The following is a 25,369-nucleotide window of genomic DNA, read 5'->3' as shown; positions in this document are numbered from 1 at the left end:
GATGAGAGGTAAAATATCACCCGGACAGGCTACCCACAAGCCAGTAAATAAAGTATTAACTCATAATAGTTTTTTTTGTTAGATCGCGTAAATATGTGTCGTTAAAACCCGCCACCACCCGACACAGACAACTCGTAAGGGTTGTCACCTAAACAGAACGTGGCCAATTCGTCACTAGTACAGCACACCGGTGCGTTGGAGAGCCAAGCCACAACATTTACAATCTGAGTACGACGTTTCGCCAGTAATTACAACTAGCTTCATCGGGCGACAGCCAACTTTTTATATTTATATATTTACGCGATCTAACCCCCCCAAAAAAAACATCTTATGGATGATATAGGTCGCGAAAGCCTACGTGTTAAAAATTATAAACTATGGCGAGCACATTGGGCTTGCCTTCCAGGCGTCCGTCGGTTCAGTTCGACCTCCAGGCACGGCAGTTGAAACGATGGTTCAAGCTTCTTAAATTCCCCGTATCCGTTCCACCAAGCAGGTCAATTTGATGCACCACACAGTTAGTGGATGGGCAGGTCACGTTCGGTGGGGTAAAGTGTGGGCAGGTTCGGTGGGGTAAAGTGTGGGCACGTCCACGTCCTTCCAAGGCGTCCGGCCACCACGAAAGAGGAGGTGCTCCCTGCGGCGTGAGCGAGCAATTGGAGATGCTGCGCTTTGAGCTTTACCTAAACTCATCGGAAAGACGTGTACTCTCGGCAGCGGTCACGTTGGTTTGGCTTTGTGCCAGTGCGTTATGGTTAGCGCAGAAGGTATGGTTAATCCTCGTACTGACAGCAGCTAGGCAGCTTGGCTCGGTGCCAGCAAATATAATAACAGCACCGCATGAGACTGCACCTTCTACCACAGACATTTGCCACGCGAATGACAAGCTCCTACAGCTGCTATGTGCTGCCCCTTAGTGCCTTTTCTGTGCAATATGTAGATGCTTTACACTGCCTTGTTAATCCACGATGGAAAGGCTTCTCAACCCCCTCCCCACCCACGCCGCGTCGGTCATGGAAGTTGTTTGGCCACACTTCTCCGTGCTGATCGGTGTAGGTTGTTGAAAAGTTGTGGGGGGGCAGATGGCCAGGGATGCTTTCCATTTCCTTCGTCACTGCCATTATCCGTGACCAGGAATCAAGCTTAGTTCACCGGATTCATAGAACGGTGGTGCGCCACCTTCAATATTTCGTGTTACATTTACTCACTTCAGAATCTTTGTCACCGCCTCAATGACCGATCTGGACAGCTGGTACCAACGTGGCAGTGGGAAGCAAAGTCAAGAGTTTTACGGTCATGGTTGTACTCAAGCCACCAGGACCACCACTACAATGTTGAGTTTGGATTGATTTATCGTACTTTATTGAACCACCTGCATGGAACATGCCTCTAAAATCATGGTGCACGCCGAACAGAATCCGTGCTAATCATTGGCAGATTTGACCAACAGTTATTCAACTGGGAAATCAGAGAAATCCCGATGTTCGCTTGCAGAAAGCCAGACCGGACCGTGGACGTTTTGAACAACTGTGAACCTTGGAAATTAATCAGGGCACTGGGTAACATCCATCAACTTCCCCCAACTCTGTCCTTGGCTACATCCATCAACTTCCCCCATTTCTGTCCTTGGCATTGAGACCTGGATTTGGAATTATGAGTTGCTATACAGAGCCATATACAAGAAGACTGCTGCGTGAATGCTAAAGTATATGCTCGTGAAAAAGTCGTGTGGGGGGGGTATATTTACAAATCCCAAGCGTAAAAAGTTATATTAAATACCGCGAAAGACAGGTCTTTTCAACACATAACAATGACAACGATTGCTGGTCAATGAGAAGCGAGAGCTTTTCTGGGCTGTTCTCTTCGGCAACGTACCGTATGTTTAAGCAGGCGAACTATGGACTGGATTTTACTTCCTCGAAATGACCACAGCCTATAACATCAGGCAACCCAGCAGGGTTTAAACCCCACACTATGCTCATCAGAATGACATTAAAACCGGTCTAGAGTTGAAACAAATGCTGTTCGAAAATATTGGACTCGAAAGCCCGTAGGCTGATGCGTAAAATGGGTCGACCACCACTCATCCCAAGCCACGTGGGTCATCCACCGCTCATCCCAAACCAAGAGGGTCAGCCAACAATCATCCCAAACCACGTGGGTCATCCAACGCTCATCACAAACCACGTGGATTGACCACCGCTCATCACAAACCACGTGGGTCATCCACCACTCATCCCAAACCACTTAGGAGGCGGCCACCGCTCATCCCAAACCACGTGGGTCGGCCACCGCTCATCCCAAACGACGTGGGTCGGCCACCACTCATCCCAAACGACGTGGGTCGGCCACCACTCATCCCAAACCACGTGGGTCAGCCACCACTCATCCCAAATCACGTGGGTCATCCACCGCTCATCCCAAACCACGTTGGAGGCGGCCACCGATCATCCCAAACCACGTGGGTCAGCCACCACTCATCCCAAACCACGTGGGTCGACCACCGCTCATGACAAACCACGTGGGTCGACCACCACTCATCACAAACCACGTTGGTCGGCCACCGCTTATCCCAAACCACGTGGGTCAGCCACCACTCATCCCAAACCACGTGGGTCAGCCACCACTCATCCCAAACCACGTGGGTCGACCACCACTCATCCCGAAACACGTGGGTCGGTCACCGCTCATCCCAAACGACGTGGGTCGGTCACCGCTCATCCCAAACCACGTGGGTCATCCACCGCTCATCCTAAACCACGTGGGTCGGCCACCGCTCATCCCAAACCACGTGGGTCGGCCACCGCTCATCCCAAACCACGTGGGTGGGCCACCGCTCATTCCAAACCACGTGGGTCAGCCACCACTCATCCCAAGCCACGTGGGTCAGCCACCACTCATCCCAAACCACGTGTGTCAGCCACCGCTCATCACAAGCCACGTGGGTCAGCCACCACTCATCCCAAACCACGTGGGTCGACCACCGCTCATCACAAACCACGTGGGTCGACCACCACTCATCCCAAACCACGTGGGTCAGCCACCACTTATCCCAAACGACGTGGGTCGGCCACCGCTCATCACAAACCACGTGGGTCGGCCACCGCTCATCACAAACCACGTGGGTCATCCACCGCTCATCGCAAACCACGTGGGTCGGCCACCGCTCATCCCAAACCACGTGGGTCATCCACCGCGCATCCCAAACCACGTGGGTCGGCCACCGCTCATCCCAAACCACGTGGGTCATCCACCGCTCATCCCAAACCACGTGGGTCGGCCACTGCTCATTCCAAACCACGTGGGTCAGCCACCACTCATCCCAAACCACGTGTGTCAGCCACCACTCATCCCAAACCACGTGGGTCGACCACCACTCATCACAAGCGACGTGGGTCAGCCACCACTCATCCCAAACCACGTGGGTCGACCACCACTCATCACAAGCCACGTGGGTCAGCCACCACTCATCCCAAACCACGTGGGTCGACCACCACTCATCACAAACCACGTGGGTCGACCACCACTCATCACAAACCACGTGGGTGGGCCACCGCTTATCCCAAACCACGTGGGTCGACCACCACTCATCACAAACCACGTGGGTCGACCACCACTCATCACAAACCACGTGGGTGGGCCACCGCTTATCCCAAACCACGTGGGTCGACCACCACTCATCCCAAACCACGTGGGTCGACCACCACTCATCACAAACCACGTGGGTCGACCACCACTCATCACAAACCACGTGGGTCGGCCACCGCTTATCCCCAACCACGTGGGTCGACCACCACTCATCCCAAACCACGTGGGTCGGCCACCACTCATCGCAAACCACGTGGGTCAGCCATCACTCCTCCCAAATTTACATGAGGACGCACTTTCTCTTCAATTGCGAAACCACGTGGGTCGGCCACCACTCATCCCAAACCACGTGAGTCGACCACCACTCATCACAGACCACGTGGGTCGACCACCGCTCATCACAAATCACGTGGGTCGATCACCACACATCAAAAACCACGTGGGTAGACCACCACTCATCACAAGCCACGTGGGTCAGCCACCACTCATCGCAAACCACGTGGGTCAGCCACCGCTCATCCTAAACCACGTGGGTCAGCCACCACTCATCCCAAACCACGTGGGTCAGCCACCACTCATCCCAAACCATGTGGGTCAGCCACCGCTCATCACAAACCACGTGGGTCAGCCACCACTCATCCCAAACCACGTGGGTTGACCACCACTCATCAAAAACCACATGGGTCGACCACCACTCATCAAAAACCACGTGGGTCGACCACCACTCATCCCAAAGCACGTGGGTCAGCCACCACCCATCCCAAACCACGTGGGTCGACCACCACTCATCAAAACCACGTGGGTCAGCCACCACTTATCCCAAACCACGTGAGTCGACCACCACTCATCAAAAACCACGTGGGTCGACCACCACTCATCAAAAACCACGTGGCTCGGCCACCACTCATCAAAAACCACGTGGGTCGACCACCACTCATCAAAAACCACGTGGGTCGACCACCACTCATCAAAAACCACGTGGGTCGGCCACCACTCATCAAAAACCACGTGGGTCGGCCACCGCTCATCACAAACCACGTGGGTCAGCCACTACTCATCTCAAACCACGTGGGTCAACCACCACTTATCAAAAACCACGTGGGTCGGCCACCACTCATCACAAACCACGTGGGTCGGCCACCACTCATCAAAAACCACGTGGGTCGGCCACCGCTCATCAAAAACCACGTGGGTCGGCCACCACTCATCACAAACCACGTGGGTCGACCACCACCCATCAAAAAACACGTGGGTCGGCCACCACTCATCACAAACCACGTGGGTCGACCACCACTCATCAAAAACCACGTGAGTCGACCACCACTCATCAAAAACCACGTGGGTCGACCACCACTCATCAAAAACCACGTGGGTCGACCACCACTCATCAAAAACCACGTGGGTCGACCACCACTCATCAAAAACCACGTGGGTCGACCACCACTCATCAAAAACCACGTGGGTCGACCACCACTCATCACAAACCACGTGGGTCGACCACCACTCATCAAAAACCACGTGGGTCGGCCACCACTCATCACATTCCCCAGCGTGGATGGGGCGCGCTGGGGCTCTTCGCCGCTCTCGATTGGTTGGCGCGTTCCGCTATTGGTCAGAGGCGCTGGCGACAATTACCGTAAGCTCCAGAGCACAAGGACTCTACACCCTCATCGTATTTTAACTCGAAGTCTGCAGCCGCGTCAAATAACCACGCGATATATATTTCGTGTTTACTACGTGAAACTCAATCTGCGTGTCTTCATTGATGAACACCGGTCGCTATGTTTTTGGGCCCGGGTGCGTCTTTCACTTCCAGCGAAACATCGCGTGATTGAGCAAATACGGTAAATGCGGAGCTGCTGCTTAAGCGCTGTATGGGAATGAAACGCGTTGGGGTAAACGCACGTGGGTCACACATCGACGCGGCGGCGATGTTGGCAGGCCCGCGCACAGCGACGCTCCTCCCAACTCGCAACGTTTTAATCGCGATCTCGAGTTCACTCCCGATCCCCCGAGATCTGTTTGCCGTGAAATCGGGCGAGCTCATGCCGCTGGAGGACGACGTGACGGCGCTTTGCCATGCCCATTACGCGAAGGCCTTGCCGCGGACGGGCAAACCGGAGCGAGGCCGGGAGTGGACCTTGCTGGCGGCTGTCCTGCTCAGGCGGGGGCCCACCGCGCCCGGCAGGTCAGGTACTGGCCACGACCCCTTTTTTTCCCTGCCGGTATGCATGTGGAACTTCTTTCGCACCGTACGTAGTAGCCAACCGTGCGGTCTAACTCTTCCAGAATGGTTTTTTTTTTGCCCGTGCCCATGGACCCAACCTTTGCTCCGGTCTGTGTAAACTTTGCCATGGCCCGCCCTGTTTTAGCATGGCAATGTCTTGCGAATTGCATGAACTTGTCCCTGGCCTGTTATTGCACTGCCCTGCTCTTGACATTCCATTCCCATGGCTCAATCATTGCCTTGCCATTCGTTCTGTCCCTTGGCTTACAGTGGCCCGCCTTGCGGTGTGCCCTGCCCCGTGACCTAAACACTTGCCGTGACCTTTGTTAGCCGTTGCCTTGGCCCTGCCGTTCCCATCTGCCATGACTTGACCTCTTAGCCCCATGTTGGGTCTCTCGTCGTGTCCTGGATATTGCCCTGATTATCTCATACCAGCTGCCTACCATGCCCAGTGGCAGTGCCGGATTAAGCTAGTGCGGTGCCTGTAGAATATTTTAATAAGGTATCCCTAAATTAAAAAAAATATATTAAAACACATACATTTTTAACTTGCATAATAATGTAATTGTAGTTTTCATTTGCTATACAGCCAGATAATACGACAAATTTCTAACCTTAAACACCCAGTCGTTCATAAAATTTGAAGGCGGTATAGTACTATAGTAATAGAGCAAGTGCAGAATCACTGAAGAGAAATTGATAGCTTGAAAGCTTTTAGCGCGGGGCCCTTGGAAATATGTACTACATATGTAGTAGCTACTTTTGTTACTAGGATAATCCGGCACTGCCCAGTGCTCTGCCCAGTGCCTTGTTTACCTCGCACTACCTTGTACACGGGGTGGTCTTTCTTTGGTCCAATTCGTTTGTGCGATGTCCGGCCCGCCCGCCACTCGACTCTGAGCAATGCCCTCCTCCCTGCCCTGGTCACTGCCCTCCTCCCTGCCCTGGTCACTGCCCTCCTCCCTGCCCTGGTCACTGCCCTCCTCCCTGCCCTGGTCACTGCCCTCCTCCTTGCCCTGGTCACTGCCCTCCTCCTTGCCCTGGTCACTGCCCTCCTCCTTGCCCTGGTCACTGCCCTCCTCCTTGCCCTGGTCACTGCCCTCCTCCCTGCCCTGGTCACTGCCCTTCTCCTTGCCCTGGTCACTGCCCTCCTCCCTGCCCTGGTCACTGCCCTCCTCCCTGCCCTGGTCACCGCCCTACTCTGGTCCGTGACGGTCTGCCCTGCCCAGCGCCTTGTAGAATCAGAAAACAATATGTACAACGATGCGAATAAAAAGTGCTTGTATTGCACCAAAGTGCTCTGTGCTGAAAATTCACGAAGTCCCGCACTATCTTACCTGTACGCAATCATCATTAACTCGATGCACGTTTCCACGGTCGCATTCGTCATTCGCGAACATTACATTGGCGTGACAATGTCCTGACCTCGATGCGTTCTGCCTACCCTAAGATGCGCGTCTTGAAGTGGTGTCCATGGGCACTGGATCAAAATGCGTCGGGCGATCAAGCATGAGCAAAGCCGGTAAGATTCCCTTTTTGCACTGGTAAAGCAAGTTGCTCACTCATCAGGCTGCTTTTGAGATCGGCAAGAGTGTTGTTGCACGGACGTATGTACTATATGTTGAACTTCTTTCGCACCATACGTAGCCAACTGTGCTCTGATCGGAGGTGCCAGGGGAAGGACAACAAACTAAACACAAAAAATAGTTCTAATGAAATTAGTTTTCAATCTAGATTTAAAAGTGCACAGCTCGACTGGCTTCCAAATATCGGAAGATCGTTCCAGACGGCCGCAGAAGCGCATTTGAAAGCGCGCGATGGTACTCATTTTAAAGCAATGTTGCCCGTATTATGAATGATAATGTAGCCTTGGTTATATGAACTTGTCAATAGCATAAAGGTGGCCCTCAAACAGGGCTGACAGCTCTGTGTTTGTGTTCACGTGCTCCCTTCGAGTATGAAGCCACTGCTCTGTTTTGTTGTGCAGGCGACGTTTTAAATGACAGCCACGCCGAGGTCATAGCACGGAGAGGATTCTTGAGGTGATCTTGCACAGACCCCATACTCTGCTAGGGGTGGCTTACTATAGACGATGAGAATGATGACTAAGCATCTAATAATTTTCAACCTCATGATTCGGTTCATTAATAGATTGTATAATGTATTCTTGGTTCTTTCGGTAAAGTCACGTAGAAGGGAAACAATAAAATACAAATATAAACAATAAAATTCTCACGACGTTTCGACTGCAACACAAGCAATCATCAGGTGTGAAACCCACAGCAAGGAAATTGTTTGCAGTCGAAACGTCGTGAGAATTTTTTTGTTTTTTTATAATCTTATTTTATTGTTTCCCTTCTACGTTACTTTACCGAAAGAACCAAGAATATGAATCCCTGCAGTCACGAAAGCTTTAAATCAGATTGTATAATGGTTAATATATATCCTTTGGTGGTTGCAGGGGTAACATGAATATTAATTGTAAAAGAGTTTTGTCAATCCACTGCTAGATGAGAGCCTCTTTACACCGTGCAGTTCTTGAGTTATTTGTGAGTATACTTCTCTACGCTGGTCGGTGCAGTTTGTGTCGGTGAGGAGCATAGATGTGGGAGCATAGAACTACAATGCAACATTGTATTTTGCTGCAATGTCCTATAAAGCCAACGATATATCCCTGAAGCCTTTAATGGCTGTTGTGCAAGATGGTCACCCATCAAAGCACAATTCAGGCCAAAACCAGCTTATCTTAGCTTCCAAGACCAGATGAGATTGGGCACATTTTGGGTAATTTGGCGATAGCCTTACAAAATATATGCATAAAAAAGAGTCGATTCTTACACTTAGGATTTGGTGCATTTATCATGATTGCAATAATCAGTTTTATTCAACGAATGGACGCTTTCATATATTCCCAATAATTGATGTTTTTTATTCAAAGACTAGTAGTTCATGAAGCCTGTCTTCACCAGGCAAACGTTTTCAATAAATATAATTAACCTGATATTTTTTTGAAATCTATGATCAGACACTAATAACTACTCCAAAATGTTGTATTGTTATGCAAAAAAAGCGAAAGTTGTTGACGACTTGATTCAACTTTTTATATTTAAAGATGTACCAAACAGAAACTGCTCACTGTACACATTTCGTTCTTTTTTGTTAGAAAGAACACAAAATAATGAACCTAATACTCTGAGGGGAAGCTCATATCTTTTACCATTTTCGAATGATTCAGATTTGAACATAAATTTCGTATTTTTTTCATCACAAACTGCGTGAATCTGAAATATCTCAAAAACAATAAAAGATAGAGCAATGCTTCTCGCTTGAATTTTATTTGCTGTTTAATGCTCTGTCAAAAGAAAAAAAACGCAATATATTTTCAATGGTTTCTGAATGACAAACATTTTTATGGGACACTTAATATCGAGATTTTGGGGCCTTAAAATGAAAAATGTCGGATTTTCTGATTTTTCACGTTATTCGTGTCCTAAAAGCTATCTATATACCAAATTTCAGCTTTCTACCTTGTCGGGAAGTACCCTAGAGGATTTGAGATATACATAGAGATTCAGGTCTTTACGTCTACAGAGAGTGACAGTGGTTTGATGATTGAATTGTTCACTGTGATGGTCACAAGGTTGTCAGCGGTTGATTGTTCGAGGGGCAGTTGACTGCGAGCTGCTTGAGCTACGTCACCGGTGTACAGACAGCTGTGATCAACGATCGTTGCTGTTTATACACCGCGACTTAATGGCAATGCAACTCTGTCGTACCTCCACCAGGTACCTTTACCACGAGGTCCGCCTGGCGCTAACCGGTGGGGAGAGTGCAGTTTTCACACCGTGCCCCGACACCGGCAAGTGCATTCTGCATCCTGGAGCTTCCTTCGTGTTCTACACCAGCCACACGCCCTGTACGCTCAGTGTACTGTAACTCCCACTCCATAGTCCACTTTACTGTTGTCTGCTACAGATATTGGTTATTCATAATAAAGGTTTTTTGGGTTAGATCGTGTAAGTATAAATGTGTCGTAACCCTCCACCATCCAACACCGCCAATTAGTAAGGGATTTGTCACGTTAACAAAACACCAAATAGTTACTACTTCAGCCCACCGATGTGTTGGGAGAGTAAATCCACAACATTTACAATCTGAGTACGACGTTTCGCTGGTAATTACATCCAGCATCATCGGCGATTTGCCCGATGATAATTACATCCAACACACCGGTGGGCTGAAATGGTAACTATTTGACGTTTTGTTTCCATGAAAATGCCCTTACTAATTGGCTGTGTCAGGTGGTGGAGGGTTACGAACACATTTATACTTATGCGATCTAACCCAAAAACCTTCATGAATAATATTGGTCGCGAAAGCCTACGTGTTAAACAGATATTTGTTAATCTAATGCTGAAGGCCTTCCTGTTCCATATTGATCTTGGGGGTTGTGTGACCATAGTTCATCACGCTGGTCAATGGAGGATGCTGAAGGAGGTGGGGCGGTGCCCAGGATAGGTTAATAATTAGCTCGCCAATCTTAACCATGACCAGCAGTCAAAGTCGGGTCACTAAGTTCATAGTGCAGTGTGTTGTCCACTGGAGGACCACTCCCAAACTATTGCAATGGTTGAAATGAACCTCGATGCTCATGCACATTCATACTTTATTTTTTCTGTTAGTTTGGTATCCTTCCCCGCACCTCCAATTAGCACGATTGGCTACGTATGGTGTGAAATAAGTTATACATACATACTGAACAATACCAGAACTTCATTAATGCAAACCTCTATTCAAATAGCCCTGGTACATATTAAGCTGTGTCCCAAGATGTTCCCCATGGATTTAAACACAGAAAAAAATACTTTTAAACTGTCAGGCATGCTCACCACAATAATATATTGAACAGAACAGGAATGACCCCGCAGTGACATCAGTACATTGTGCCTGTGAGTTATATACAAACAATATATTATTAAGACAATTTCAGACTTGTGTCGACCCTCCCAGAACACACTCATTTACACATGAGTGCGTATGTAGTAAGATAATGCACATTAAATTGATATTGAGAGCCAGGGCATTGCTTCCTAAGGCATACCCAGTGCTGCGTGTGCCGAGTAGGTGGGGACGCCTCAATCGTGCCGATGGATGAAGAGACATGGACACAGCTCCGGCTCAAGCGTTATCCCACACCAACATCTGATACTCCAACCGTGATGCCTGTACAATCGGAGAGTGATGACCAGGACCCTCGCAGCAAAAGAGACATTGAATTCAGCCACTCAGGAAAGAGAAAGACGGACACAATCACTGCATCCTTGCCATCAAAAATACAAAAAGTCGATAGCGTAGCAAGTTCGACCGCCGCGCAAGTTCCTCCAGAGAACGACATCTGTGACACCTCTGTTCAGAACGGACCACCAGTTCTGTCCGTGCTCGACGTCCATCGAACCGGTGCCAAGTGCGCCCCGGGCGAGGACGGAGACCCGCTGGCGCCGGGTTTGCACTACCATCACGAAGGAGCCCTGCGCCTGAAGCCAGGCCGTGGTGAGCCCACGCTGTCAATGAGCTGCAGCGACAAGCTGGCACGCTGGGCTGTGCTGGGCTGCCAGGGAGCGCTACTCTCGCACTTCCTGGTGGCGCCCGTGCGCCTGGAGACCATCGTGGTGGGCCGCTGCCCCTACAGCCACGCCGCCATGGACCGCGCGATTGTGGGCAGGCAAGGAATGGGGCGGGGGGAGGGTAATGGTTGGCAGCTTACAACGTCCCAGGGGGGCGAATGCATCGTAATGTAGCAGCAGCCTCAATTCACCGCAGGATTCATGTATTACCTCCCCTTGCTTAGGCCACCTCCCATGGTTCTGTAATGTGATGTTTGGAGTCAGGTTTTTCTTGTTTCAATTCAGCATCACGGGCATTTTCGTTGCCTTTCATTTCGTCAGTGGGAAAAAAAAAACATTAATATTCATTTTTGTAAGTGAAAACTAAAATATTTATAGTTATTTAAATGTAGCTGTAAAGAGGTGTCACAAACAGAAATACCTCTAAATATTTGAACAGTATCTTTCATGACAAAATTATTTACAAATATTTTACAAAGCAAGGCTTGCTTGAGAAGTCTGAGAACAATCAATTATCGATTTGTAAGATGTATTTTTTCTGTGCACACTTTTGTAAAACACTCTGAAATTGTGTGGGATGTTCACGTCCCACAGCTGACGCATGCACCTACAGTATGGGGGTGGGGGGATTGTGCTGTCGTGGGGATGGGTTCACAGATGCCCCTGTGGTTTGTCTATGGCATGGGTCGGCAACCGGTGACTCCAGAAACAAAGGCGGCTCTTTGGGGACCGATTCGTGGCTCCTGACGCTATAATTGCAAAGCAAACAAAAACCCCACCTAATTCTTTTCATAAACGGTGAACGTCTAAAAGCCCAACAGTGATTTGTAATGTGGAATTACAAATCATTTTACCGCGTGTTTTTAAAGTGGTTACAAAAAATATGGTTTAATGTTATTCACGAAGTACCGTCCCGTATTCACATACTTTGCAGCTCTCGAAATATTTAGTTTTTTTTTACCGAATTCAAAAATGGCTTTTCTTGTTATTTTGATTGCCGACCCCTGGTCTACGGGGACAGGTGGGGCTCAGCAGAGTGCACCACTGCTGGGTTCGGGGTGCGAGACGTTGTCCTCCTGCAGTCCCGGCTGGAGTTCGAGTCAAGCCGGGCACGAGTGGAGGCGACTGCCCCTCCGGATGGAAAGGCACGGATTGGGCCCTGTGCATCCGGTGACTTTTGCCAAAACGCAGGCACAGCCCTTATCTGGTCACAATCATGGGCTCCTTCTGGTTAGGACGTTGTTTTACTGATACTGCCACTAGCTTGCTGCTACTGCTATTAAGAAAATGCATATTTAACATAGGGAAATTCTGTGTACACATTAGTTTTTTTTACGAGGCAGAAGCTGTATTTTATGGTAGGTGAGTGTTGTGGCACATTTATAATACCTCAAAAAAAGTAAGAGGTGAAATACCCTCGAGGGGCTCTCTAGAGCTCCCTCTAGTGGGGAGGCCCTTCTTCCACCAGTGGCATGAGTAAGCAGCTTCAGGGCTGCACCGTTACAAATAAACCCTCAACCAACCTGGCTCTGTTCCATGTCAACAGGGCTTCCATTCCAGGCTTCCTGATGCATAAACAGGATCCATGCAAGCTGCCAAATGCACATGTTTACCTTAAATTGTGCCTGCGAACCAGCTTATATTTATTAAAAAATTGTAAAAATTCAAGAAACAGTTGTTTACAATTGGCTCAAAACACTTACCTGCGGTTGACCTTGCTTTTCAAATTTTCCTAAAATTGGATGTAATGCACTCAAAACTAATATTTCTAGAACCAGCACAGCTGGCAGGCAGTACGAAAATATAAAAAGTTTTTTCCCTTTTTCTGGCAACAAAACTGAAACCTTTTTACGAGGAATCATGTCTGCATAAACCACAATACTTGTGGTCAGAATACAAACCGTGTTCGGCCAGAGGACGCCAAAAAGCTGTTTGCCTTTTGGCGTCCTCTGGTCGAACACTGTTGGAGACTAGGCTCAAAGGAAAGCCGTCTCTGGTGTAGACCAATCAATTTCAAGGACGATGCATATATTATGAGAGTATTTTTTTTTAGATTTGAAGTTTTCGTGACTGCAAGGACCCATACTCTTTGGTTCTTTCGGTAAAGTCACAATGACGGACGCTTGTGTTGCACCCGAAACGTCGTTATTGTTATTTTCATATTTTTATTTTTAATATACGTGACTTTACCGAAAGAACCAAAGATTAGTGTTTTTTTTAATGCATTCTGACCACAAGTATTGTGGTTAATGCAAATATGATTCCTTGTAAAAAGGTTTCAGTTTTGTTGCCAGAAAAAAGGGGAAAAACCTATTCTTAAATCTAATCGTGCCTTGCTCCCAAGGCAGGTGGTGCAGATCTGGCAAATGTGATTTTAATGGTGGGAATGCTGGGGGAGTGAACAGTTGGAGGTCACGAATGTCTCATTTTGGCAAGTCGTGCCTTGCCTTGCCCGTGCGGTGGATCCTTGTGTGGATGCAGCTGTAAGTTGGTGTTCCGTGCCTTCAGCGCCCCTTGAGGTCTCCGTCAATGGACACCGACAGGGAGTGACCAAGAAAATGCTTGGAACGCCAAAGGCAAGGTGAGCATTGCTTGAAACACTAAGAAGAAAATTAAACTGTTCAAGAAATAATACGTAAAAGCCATAAATAGCTTTTAATATACTACATCTGCACGTGTTATTTTACTGTTGTAATGTATTGACCTATGATATTGTTTTGGGTTGTAGCACAGAACACACAGTACAACCCAAAATACATCAGAGGGCTTGTAACGAGTGTAAAATGCGGTTGTCTGCATTGTGTGTGTGTGCTTTGATTGACAAGGTGTAAGATTTGCAAGCTGGAGCTGTTTAATGAATTTAAGAATTTAAAGGATTCCATTCCGAAAGACAAACTCCCAGAATCTCTCAGGTGAGACATAAGTCCCATCGCTGTCTGGTGTGGTCATAGCGAATACCGCTTGCTTAAGATATTAATGATATGTGTTTACATCCACACATTCAATACACAAACATGCACACATTTATATACATGCCGTACATTTCCACTAACAAGACAGCTGTGTATGGATTATAAAACCCAATAAAAATGTGAGTGTCATGTAACTAAACAAACAAGCTTCAAATAGGCATTACATTTACATAAATTGGGCAGACTGCATGTAAGTTCATGTAAATCTAATTGGTTGCTGATTTTTTCCCCTCAAAATTGCGTACAGGGATTCGGAAGGAAAGTTGCATAGCTACTGGGACTACAAGCAGGCAGCCATGGACTATCAGACAGCCTGGGTTGAACTCAGGCGCAAGGTCTTCTGCACATGGGTGTCATCACCAAGAGAGTATCTTGACTTCACCTAAGCCATTGACTTGAAGTGGACTATATGTAAAGCTGTTTGCTTAAAAGGTTAGCACGACCCAGAAAAGCAAGTTATTTTCTTATAGATTTGTATATTTCTGCCTTTGACCAAATTACTCGCAATGCGCCCAATCTCATTGGATCTCTGAAGCTAAGCAGGCTTGAGCCTGGTTCGTGCTTGGATGGACTCTCGTACAGAAATGCATTTTAACAAGGTCTCCACATTCACATGTCCGACATGAGTTGTAAAGCTTCGTTCATGAGAGAAAGGTTTAAAAATCACAGGCATATTCTGAGTTGTAAAGCTTCGTTCATGAGAAAAAGGTTTAAAAATCACAGGCATATTCTGAGTTGTAAAGCTTCGTTCATGAGAAAAAGGTTTAAAAATCACAGGCATATTCTCTTGATGCCACTGCACAAAGAAGACTGCAATGACAGTAATCAAGTGTGGGAGTCATGCTGCAAAGATGTCAGTGCTGTATAAAGCTTCAACGTTTGTTGTACACCTCAGGACACACAACCTAGTTGCTGTTTTTTTTTGGGTTACATCTTTATGGCAGAGTATGAAGACATCTCAAATGCAAGCTCAGTGTGAATCCTCCCGGACTATCGTGTATGGTTTCCAACATGCATATTTGCACACATTTCCTTGGTCCTAGTGTATCGGACAGATCAAACAAATGCAGATAAAATGCTGTAAATTTTCCAACAATTAAACTTTCAACTAGTTCACAATGCCTGGTTTATTAAGGCATTTAAAGCATCCTTAAATGATGTGTTACAACTTTCCACAATACATATTTCATTTACTTTATACAGCTACAATGTGCAATGTGATGAAAACCACCCAGATGTGTTTGCTAATATCTGACTTCCTACTGTGATGGTTTAAGTTTATATATTAAAAACGTTACATTTTATTCATGGACGCAAAGTGAATTTCCACACTGTACTTTGTTTTACTTATATTGGACGTACATTCAGACAATCAAGAACTCGGCAACAGGAATTGACAAATTGCAACAATACATTTTCATTACGGTTTAAATTAGGATAATTTAAATGTGTCACCATGCAGGAATACATTATCATTCTTTTATTCTATGAATGCTTTTTTTTTACAGATTGCAGCATCTAACTCGAACAAACACAAATAAAAAGACCTGTAATATGCGCAGCACGCACATATATACGCGAATGTGAACCTGGTGTGAAATAAGGTCCACAAAGTGTAAGAAACAAAATAGACAAGACTGAAATATTATAGAAGTAAAACTTGAATAAAAAACGTGGTTTGTCAGATGACAGGCAGATTAAATGCTAATGGAAAAAAGCGCATATACCCATGAAGAATAATTTAGCACAAAATTCTAACACCAATTTAGTACACAAGTTTTAAATCTCAATATTCCACTGTTAAAATCACGCCCTGTCCTGACGTGTAAAAGCATGGCTGACATGCCGCGACACTGCACATCTTTTAACGAGCGTGTTGATTTTGGGGAGAAAGCAACGTGGATCATTAACTGCAGGCTGCGGTGTTTGGAAGGTGATTCCGTCTTGGTTGTGGTTGTGGTTGTGTCCTGCGTTGGTGGCGAAGTGGTACTTGCAATGCACTCCGCAGACCGGCCCGGGATCAGCGTCCAAAGGTGTTTTCTCCACTGTAGGCAACGTACAGGAAGCCGTCTTCATCCTTCTGGTCTTCATATAATTGGCCAATAGAAGCACTGGACACAAGGATATGGTGTTAATCATTATCATCAGCCATGATCAATTGACTGGTGGATAAAGGCCTCCCCCCCTAAACGCTGGCCATCTCTCACAATGTTGAGATGTGATAGTCCACCAAGCAGAGGGGTCGGCAACCAATCAGCTCCGGAGCCGCACGCGGCTCTTTCAGGACCGCTTCGTGACGTTATTTGTTAAAGGGCCGTCTTGTATTCGCATGTATGGCACCTCTTGAAATTGTGTTTTTTTTACGAATCTGAAAAATAAGGCTCTTCTTGTTACTTTGGTTGCCGACCTCTGACCTAGCACCTGCACATGAGTTGACTTCATCGCTCCATCTCTGTGGCGAACTTCCTGAGATGCATTCAGTTCCTTGGCTGCTACTGTAATTATAGTGGAACATCAGCCATCCCTTATACTAATGTGTCCTGTCCATGTTCTCTTCAGTTTGAATAATAATTAACATTTATTTGTAATGTGCCTTCCACTGTCTCTAATCCACGTGTTGCTCTTTGTGCGAATGCATATAATTAATTTTAGAGCAGATTGCATTAAAATGATTTAAACATTTTAACGGGTCAACCAGCTTTGTTACTTTCCAATGATGACATTTAAACTTGAATCAATTTATACAGTAAAATCACGGTATTGTTAAAATGTAAACAATTATATTTTCAGTTTACATTTACAACGGGATAATCAAGGTACAAGTATCTAAAACCAACGCAAACAACAAAGCTTTTGCATAAAAGCACCAAGGCTGCATGCCCTGGACTGCCCAACATTAGTATGAAGCTTCATGAAAACAATCCTAAAAAGTGACTTTCACTGCTATAGCAAGGAAATAATTTCACAGTAGGGAGGATATGATATTCGTGCAGAAGTCAACATGCAATGATATAACCAGAACCTATTTTAGTCATCCAAGTAGTCAATACTTTCTAACGAAGGTTTAAATCATGAAATAATTATCCATCTGTAACAGAGGGGAAACAACGTTCGTAAAGATAATCCAATATAAATAATGTCATAAACATATACAGTATAGATTTTGTGTAACTAATAGGGACTTACTTTTGGGAAAACCAATCAAATTTTATCAAAATGGTGGCCAGAATCCACAATGTATTTGCATTCAGAGCCAAACCAGTGATCCAATTATGTATGACATAGTTGCATGCGACATTGTGCTATAATATGTCGTGCCATCAAGTGACATCACGATGGACGAGAGCCCCACCCACAGCGCACTGTCTTTTATTGATCTATTGATGGGAAGCTTTTTATTAAAATGTTAATAATTCTATGTGACTTTACCGAAAGAACCAATATAAATCCCTGCAGTCACGAAAGCTTTAAATCAAAATAAGTAAAACATTACCTTTCATAGATATGTTCTAAAATTATGGAAAATTACAGGACTCTGGGCTCATGTCCCTCACTGCCTGTAAGAGTATCCACTTCAACTGGTCTTATTGCACAGCATCATACACAGGTATTGTTTTGTTTGGTGTGTACGGGTATGGTATGATGTTTGGCATGGTATGGCACACCTTGACTGTGGCACTGTCTTGTCGATGAACAGAAAGATGGCCTTGTCAGAAGGCAACTGCACGCGCTTGCGAATGATCCACATGAACTGCGCGACCGTAATGTCGGCTGGCACCAGGTACTTGCGCTTGTCAATATCTCCGATCTGGGAGCCAGGAACTTTCTCCACCACGACCTGAACATGCACATCCCAACATAGAGCAAGCACAGATTAAAAAACCAGCACAGGCTGCAGCAGTGCCTCCCCTCCCCAAGGTCTACCATTCTACTTTTGGTCCGGGTTTTTCTGGTGCAGTTATATCAAGAATTTCAAATTACTTTAGATTAAAACCAGCAAATGGTGTACAAAGGGCAAATGTTTAACTGATACCTGACTTTGTTTCCATTCAAAGGCTGTGCTGTTGAAGATGGTTGTTTCTCATCGAACTGGTGTCTTGCAAATAACAATTGCTAACATTTGTATTTATGTACCAGAGCCATTGGGAATACAAGGTACATTTTACGTGTACTTACACTGTGTAGTCGAATAGAAAACTATCTTGCAAAATATGTGGCTTGAAAATGTTTGATATGGATTTTTTCGTTTATTGAAACACTGACCAATATTGTAAAGACTAGATATCATAGATGGCCTTAGGAGTATTTTTCAAGGGAGCTCTGTATGCAATCACCAGCCATTGTCCAGTATTTGCCATTGTCCACATTTCTGCTCCGCATCGTAGCGGGGCATAGACTTCACAGTATATATAAAGATACACATTTTCATTACTTGTGTTTGGCAAGTGTTCTGTAATTCCACAATGCATTTCATTTGAGTTCCCGTTGACAAGGAGGACTCATTGGTTATTTCGGTAAAAGTCACGTAGATGGTAAATAATAAAATAATACAAATAAAACAATACAATTCTCACGACGTTTCGATTGCAACACAAGCAATCATCATCAGGTGTGAAAACCACAAAATGTTGAAAATGTTCTTGTTGTGGTTTTCACACCTGACGATGATTGCTTGTGTTGCAATCGAAACGTCGTGATAGTTTCATTTTTATTATTTCCATTCTACGTGACTTTACCGAAAGAACTAAGAATATGAAAGCTTTAAATCGAAATTTAAGGAGGACATCACAGTGACTTACAGGTACTCTATCAGGATACTTGTTCCGAATCTTGTTCGACTCTGCACGCCTGTGCTCTGTAACACACGTCAGAAACACACATACACGTGAACAACAAGGCTTGCTTATATCAAACCGTCCCATCGTGAAGCTCTCACTAGCCGGTCTACAAAGAGGCCCTAAAACCAAAACTGCTAACCAAATCATTGGTTCACGTGATTCCCTTCGGTTCACGGTGCCAACCTCTGCCACCCTTTTGTTAATTGGTTCGCAAGGGGATATTGGTCCATACGTCAACCACGCTCGTTTGTGCGGGTTAGTGAAGGGGGGCACAGCATTCGGCACGGGATGACAGCACAATGATGTCCCTGTGGCTGATCGCGTATAGCCACCGATGAATCGGTGTCTCATTTTGAGACTCTCTTGCTGGTCTAGAATTGAGCAACCCCCCCCCCACCCGTAAGCCAAAATGGCATTCAAATCCACGACCTGTTTCTTTCTCTGTTGCACATTTACCGTCTTAAACACAAAGAACACGTCACCTAAACAGAAGTCTTTGCTACTATATTGTACTAGGATCACCCGCCAGCACTATGCCGCAAAACGTTCACTTTATATACCTCGCCCCCTAGTTTGCTATGAATAATTTAATTAAAACGGAGTACTGTACTGGCTAATCACACGATCATAAATAAGCTTATGCGGCATTGAGGCCCGTTGTAGTGCATTACGAAAACAGAACGTGCAAGACAAAAATACATCCCTGAAGCGATTGGAAAGACGACATTAACAATAATAACAACAACAACGGTACAACAATAACGACGAGCGGAATTCCGCACGAATGAAGTCCGGACAGAGGACATCTGACGATGGAAACGATAACACAGCTTTGTTCACTCGTCGGTTATTGCCTTCGTTGGGAAGGCGACGATGACGACGACAAAACGACAGTAACCTTCAATCAAAACATTTAAACATTCGCAGAATCGTCAAACAAGGCGACGACCTTCAACCCAACTACGGAGTTTGCGTCAGCATCGGAGTGCAATATAACGACAACAAACAACGACAACAACCACCAAACCACAACGATGCAGCAACGCTCCAACATAACGTGTTGTTGGCTTCTAAACAACATGCTTTGCGTGACGTTCACCTTAAGATCCCTGCACATGTTATTAAGGCGCACGGATGTACACGTTGGCTAGGGGGCACGTCAACACGACAGGCGTGGGGGTTGGGTGAGGATACTCAAGACGCTGCCACACATCGGGCATAAACGTCGGCACATCAACAACAGCAGCAGCATCATCAACAACATCATCATCAACAAGGCACAAAATGAACGTATCCGACGTTAATAGCGCGAGTTAAACATTACAGTATTGTCGCCAAGACAATTAGGGACAGGGTCGGTCGGGGTTCTGCTGTCGTAGACAACAGCAAAAAGAGGGCTTTCGTTCGTCTCTTATCGCCGAGAAAACAACAACAAAAACCCCCCACACAGATCGCGCAGACTGCGAGAAATTCATATTGTGAATAGGACAAAGCATCATCATCGTCACCTAACATCAACACACACAAGCAACAGGAACGGCATAAAGCACAATTATTAAGCACCGTACTGTATTGTGTAGACAAAAAAACGCCGCAACGATGACATCAACAAACACAACAACAGTCACAATCGTTACGAGAAACGAGACACATTCGTTGTACCAAAGGAGTGGTCTTCCTTAAACATCCACTTCATAGCAGCGATATATTCCTGACGATGTGAGTAGATGATACTTGTGTGGCGGCCGCGATGGTGGTGGGGTGGTTGTTGTGGGTGGAGGCGATGGTGGTGTTGGGTTGGGTGGCTCAAGACCTTGCGGATGCTGGACGCGGGGTTTTTTTTTTGCCGCATATGGCTCCATGTGCCAGCGTGGATTTGCCGACTCCACGCCTGGGTTTGCCGATTCCACGCCCGGCTTTGTGTAATCCACGCCCGGCTTTGCCCACTCCACGCCCGGCTTTGCCCACTCCACGCCCGGCTTTGCTCACTCCACGCCCGGCTATTCCGACTCCACGCCCGGCTATTCCGACACCACGCCCGGCTTTGCCTACTCCACGCCCGGCTTTGCCGTCTCCACGCCCTGCTTTGCCCACTCCACGCCCGGCTTTGCCCACTCCACGCCCGGCTATTCCGACTCCACGCCCGGCTTTGCCCACTCCACGCCCGGCTTTGCCTACTCCACGCCCGGCTTTGCCAACTCCACGCCCGGCTTTGCCGTCTCCACGCCCGGCTTTGCCTACTCCACGCCCGGCTTTGCCGTCTCAAACGCCCGGCTTTGCCTTCTCCACGCCCGGCTCTGCAGACTCCACGCCCGGCTTTGCCAACTCCACGCCCGGCTTTGCCAACTCCATGCCTGGCAATCCGGGAGGCTTCACAACGGGAGTTTCTTGAGATTGAATCCCGCAGTCAATGGGGGAGGAGGAATTATACCCAATGCGTTGTTGCTATGACTGCATACAGTTTTACGCAATGGGATTTGTTTCGTACACCAGCAATTAAAGTGATGTAAAAATGTACACCGTTTGTAGTTGTGGGTGTAGATAGCTGGAATTAAGCTGGAATTGGCATGATTGGAAAATCTGTTAATAAGATAAACAACAGACTGTGTATACAGAAGTTGTGTTATTTATATACACGTACAAGATGTATTCTGTTTTATGACACTACTACTGTAAGTTAATATATTTTAAAATTATTCAATGAATATGGTAACTTCATTTTATTCACGCTGAGATCAGCCATTTAATCTCAATACCCATTTCAACCCGAAGGGTAAATTGTTGACCAATTAACAGTATTACTCTGTGTGTATTTTAGAAAACAATTGAGGTTTTGGTTTGGAATTAGCTTCTATAAACATAAGAAAAAGACGCTGCTATGCCATCTCTGATGAGGCGCTTGAAACACCAGAAACCTTGCAATAATACTGTACATAGGAATTAAAATTACGTTGTGATGGACAAAGTAATGTCTGACTTTTTTGGAATTAAAGCTCAAAACGTAGCAGATGCCAGCCTGGAAATCTCCATCCAACAGCGTGTACCAATTTAACAACAACGGAGTTAACTTCAGCAATTTACATATTCACATAGCTATGAACAGTTCAACATACATAACGTTGGCTTAATTTCAATAGTTTAGAAAACATCTTGAAGGCAGGGCCACAGAGAGTGGGGTAAGGCTACTGGGGGCATTTTGCTCCAAGCCTCCAACAACCTCTGAGATGACCCTGGCTTGGAGACATCACGGGGCCCTGGTTACATTATCTCTGAGAAAGTCAGGTAAACACAAAAAAGGGCCAACAGGAGACAATAAATGTCTTAGTTAATAATTAACGATTTAGGAAGGGTTAATGGGTGATTTTTAAAAAGGTGATTGACTTCTGCCGGGGGGCCTCTGGGCAATCATTTTAGGAGGCCTTGGTGAGAGCTCCATGCAACATTGTGTATTTGTAGGTCTTCTGGTAACTCCGAAACCAGAAGACCTATGAAGACGGGAGATGTCACTGAGCCCGATACGCACGCCAAATATGGAAATAAAAAACACACGCAAAACACTCATAAAAAGGTGGCTGCTGGGGATTTGTGCGTGGCAACGGCTGTTTATTGCTTGTTTTGAAAGTACATCATGATGCTGGTCTGGTCATTCCCCAGCACGTTCTGCTTCTTACGGGGGCGGCCACCCCCTTGTCTTTCTTTGGGAGCGAGACCACTTGGAGGCAATGGCGCACCGGGCCCTCTCTTGGTGCGGCCGGCCGTCATGGTCGTGCTGGCGGGATCGACAGCGTCGCCCTCCGGCAGGACAGGGTGGTAGTACCAGCGATGCTCCCAGATAAAAAAAACCCCTTAAATTATGCCAGGCCCACCAATATTTTGCGGTGACCCAGGCTACCGCCAATCGATTCATTTGTAGAGATTTGACTGTTGAGATCGTCTGCTGTGGAGTAGTCTGGCAAACTAATATTGGTAGGGCTGGACACACTGGCTATTTCCATTGAAATGTGATCGAATTATGGTATATGTTATGTACATGGCAAATCCATGAGTGTTGTAGTTTTAATACACATAGCAAAAAAAGTATAAACGTCAAAACCAATTTGTACCAGTGAATAAACGTTTACTATTACGTAACATTATAACATATCGCAAAATGCATGAGAATACATTTTCCATTGTGACGGTCGCACGAGATTATCCTAAAAAAAATGCTCTGATAAACACTCTTGAGTGGAAACGCGAAAACCAACGCAAGCACTTCGTAGCAACCAAGTCGTACGGCTTTAATATTAATAGAACACTGTACAGGAGTTATTCTTGGTTCTTTCGGTAAAGTCACGTAGAAGGGAAATAATAAAGTTATACAAATAAACCAATAAAAATTTATTATTTTACTGTTTCCCTTCTACGTGACTTTACCGAAAGAACCAAGAATTTGAATCCCCGCAGTCACGAAAGCTTTAAATCGAAATTAGTACAGGAGTTATCGTTTCATTTTAAGCAGCGTCGCTGTTTGGCACGCTTTAAAAAGGGGACAAAATCAAGCGACCAAATTGGTTTTGACTCAGCCTTTCGTGAATCCACCTCTTGTTATCTGTTTTCCTGATATTTGCGCCGGTAAATCGCGTATTTAAATCCATACACAAGATGTACACAAAACTTTACAGCAGTGAATAAATATATTTACCTGGCATTTGCCACCTATTTTAGAAAGTTGCACAAGATAGACACACAAATTTGCATACCCATTAGTTTTCCAGAAAATTGTTGCATAATCATTACGCAATTCTAGATTTAAAGCTTTCGTGACTGCAAGGATCCATGCTCTTTGGTTCTATTCGGTAAAGCACTGTCCTCTAGACAATCTGGTCCCTTCACCTGATGAAGGCCACTTGTGTTGTGGCCGAAACGTCGTGAATTTTTTTATTTTTTGTTGTTTACGTGACTTTACCGAATAGAACCAAACATTACGCAATTATTGTAAAGGTTTTAATAGAGGTTCGTTTTAACAATGACCCTAATGACTGCAGTGTTAATATAATGCATTAAAAGAGGCAGTGCATCTTACCGTTTGTATTATCCGCTACACATAAAAACCAAATTCACGAAACCCCTCTTCTGATTGGCTGGTAGAGCGGGTACAACGCTGCCCTTAGACAATGGGAACCAACGAGAGCACGCGCGTTTCCCATGCATGCTACGGAATTGGAGCGATTAAATAAAATTGCATTTGTATGAATTCTTCTTCTTTCGTTCGTGCGGCTGATGATGTAGATAGATTGCAGAGCGACCACTGCAATGTCACATTCAGGTGGTGTATCGCTGTGATGCAATAGCTCAACGTTGGTGCGACGTTAACTCCCTCGCCTTGTGTGCAAGGTGGGTCATGGGTTCGATCCTGACCCTGACGCCTGCTGCTGTGTATTTGAAGTTTGCGGTGTCTCTATTCCCGTAGGGTCGCGTGGATTTTTTTCTCTCTCTCTCTGGGTCCTCCCGTTTTTCCCCACCACATTTAGAAATATGCGTTTCGATTATATCAATTATTTAGCTGCTATAAATTCCCACACGATGATAAACCATTTGGTTGAACTGTCATTTGTGGCCAGGTCTCTTCTGAAAAAGCCAAATTGCTCAGTGGGCCTTACCTGGTGAAATAAAAAAGAATTAATTTTTATTTGTGTAAATATTTTTTAAAGTTATGAAATTAACTTTACTTTAAACGACTTACTATACTTTGCCAGGTCGCTTCTGAAAAAGAAACTAAAAGCTGAGTTGGCCTTACATGGTAAAATAAAAAAAAATGTTTAGTTTTATTTGTATATTCATGGTTCTTTCGGTAAAGTCACGTAGAAGGAAAATAATAAAAATAAAACAATGCTATTCTCACGACGTTTCGATTGCAACACAAGCAATCATCATCAGATGTGAAAAACACTTTTTTCAAAAATGTATTGCTGTGGTTTTCACACCTGATGATTGCTTGTGTTGCAATCGAAACGTCGTGAGAATTTTATTTGCAAAACACTTTTTTTCAAAAATGTATTGCTGTGGTTTTCACACCTGATGATGATTGCTTGTGTTGCAATCGAAACGTCGTGATAATTTTATTGTTTTATATTTTTA

At 45.7% G+C, this 25,369-nt stretch overlaps 2 protein-coding genes across 5 annotated transcripts; one reads left to right on the top strand and one right to left on the bottom strand.

Moving 5' to 3' along the window:
- The first annotated feature begins 5,289 nt into the window (after positions 1 to 5,289).
- On the top strand, positions 5,290 to 15,715 carry ADAT1 (adenosine deaminase tRNA specific 1). 4 transcript variants are annotated; one of them, XM_032960628.2, is made up of 9 exons: positions 5,290 to 5,781; positions 7,266 to 7,337; positions 7,803 to 7,857; positions 9,601 to 9,731; positions 10,940 to 11,537; positions 12,461 to 12,609; positions 13,921 to 14,020; positions 14,265 to 14,351; positions 14,659 to 15,715. In XM_032960628.2, exons 1-9 carry the CDS (start codon positions 5,463 to 5,465, stop codon positions 14,795 to 14,797), a joined length of 1,650 nt encoding a protein of 549 aa, XP_032816519.2. In that variant the 5' UTR covers positions 5,290 to 5,462; the 3' UTR covers positions 14,798 to 15,715. The 4 variants fall into 4 exon arrangements, with proteins under 4 accessions (XP_032816519.2, XP_032816520.2, XP_032816521.2 ...); XM_032960629.2 differs by having other exon boundaries at positions 5,465 to 5,776; XM_032960630.2 differs by lacking the exon at positions 7,803 to 7,857 and having other exon boundaries at positions 5,468 to 5,781.
- Positions 15,521 to 21,107, bottom strand: LOC116945934 (gamma-aminobutyric acid receptor-associated protein-like 2). Its single transcript, XM_032960633.2, has 4 exons — positions 20,912 to 21,107; positions 19,211 to 19,266; positions 18,077 to 18,249; positions 15,521 to 16,522 (listed from the first exon to the last, which is right to left on the bottom strand). The coding sequence occupies exons 1-4, from the start codon at positions 21,099 to 21,101 to the stop codon at positions 16,432 to 16,434; spliced, it is 510 nt and encodes a 169-aa protein (XP_032816524.2). The 5' UTR covers positions 21,102 to 21,107; the 3' UTR covers positions 15,521 to 16,431.
- Positions 21,108 to 25,369: the final 4,262 nt, after the last annotated feature.

Source organism: Petromyzon marinus, chromosome 25, assembly GCF_048934315.1.
Source record: "Petromyzon marinus isolate PM22_M1 ecotype Great Lakes invasive population chromosome 25, UKy_Petmar_22M1.pri1.0, whole genome shotgun sequence".
Classification (NCBI taxonomy): domain Eukaryota; kingdom Metazoa; phylum Chordata; class Hyperoartia; order Petromyzontiformes; family Petromyzontidae; genus Petromyzon; species Petromyzon marinus.
The sequence above is the reverse complement of the archived record's forward strand: the minus strand, read 5'-3'. Positions and strand labels throughout refer to the sequence as shown.

Coding starts and splice junctions, on each gene's coding strand:
- ADAT1 (XM_032960628.2), top strand. CDS start 5,463: ATGGGAATGAAACGCGTTGGGGTAAACGCACGTGGGTCACACATCGAC. Junction 7,858..9,600: donor GCACGGAGAGGATTCTTGAG/GTGATCTTGCAC, acceptor TACCTCCACCAG/GTACCTTTACCACGAGGTCC. Junction 14,021..14,264: donor CTTGGAACGCCAAAGGCAAG/GTGAGCATTGCT, acceptor TTGATTGACAAG/GTGTAAGATTTGCAAGCTGG.
- LOC116945934 (XM_032960633.2), bottom strand. CDS start 21,101: ATGCGGCAAAAAAAAAACCCCGCGTCCAGCATCCGCAAGGTCTTGAGC. Junction 19,267..20,911: donor TAAGGAAGACCACTCCTTTG/GTACAACGAATG, acceptor CGTGTGTTACAG/AGCACAGGCGTGCAGAGTCG. Junction 16,523..18,076: donor AAGACAGTGCCACAGTCAAG/GTGTGCCATACC, acceptor CCTTGTGTCCAG/TGCTTCTATTGGCCAATTAT.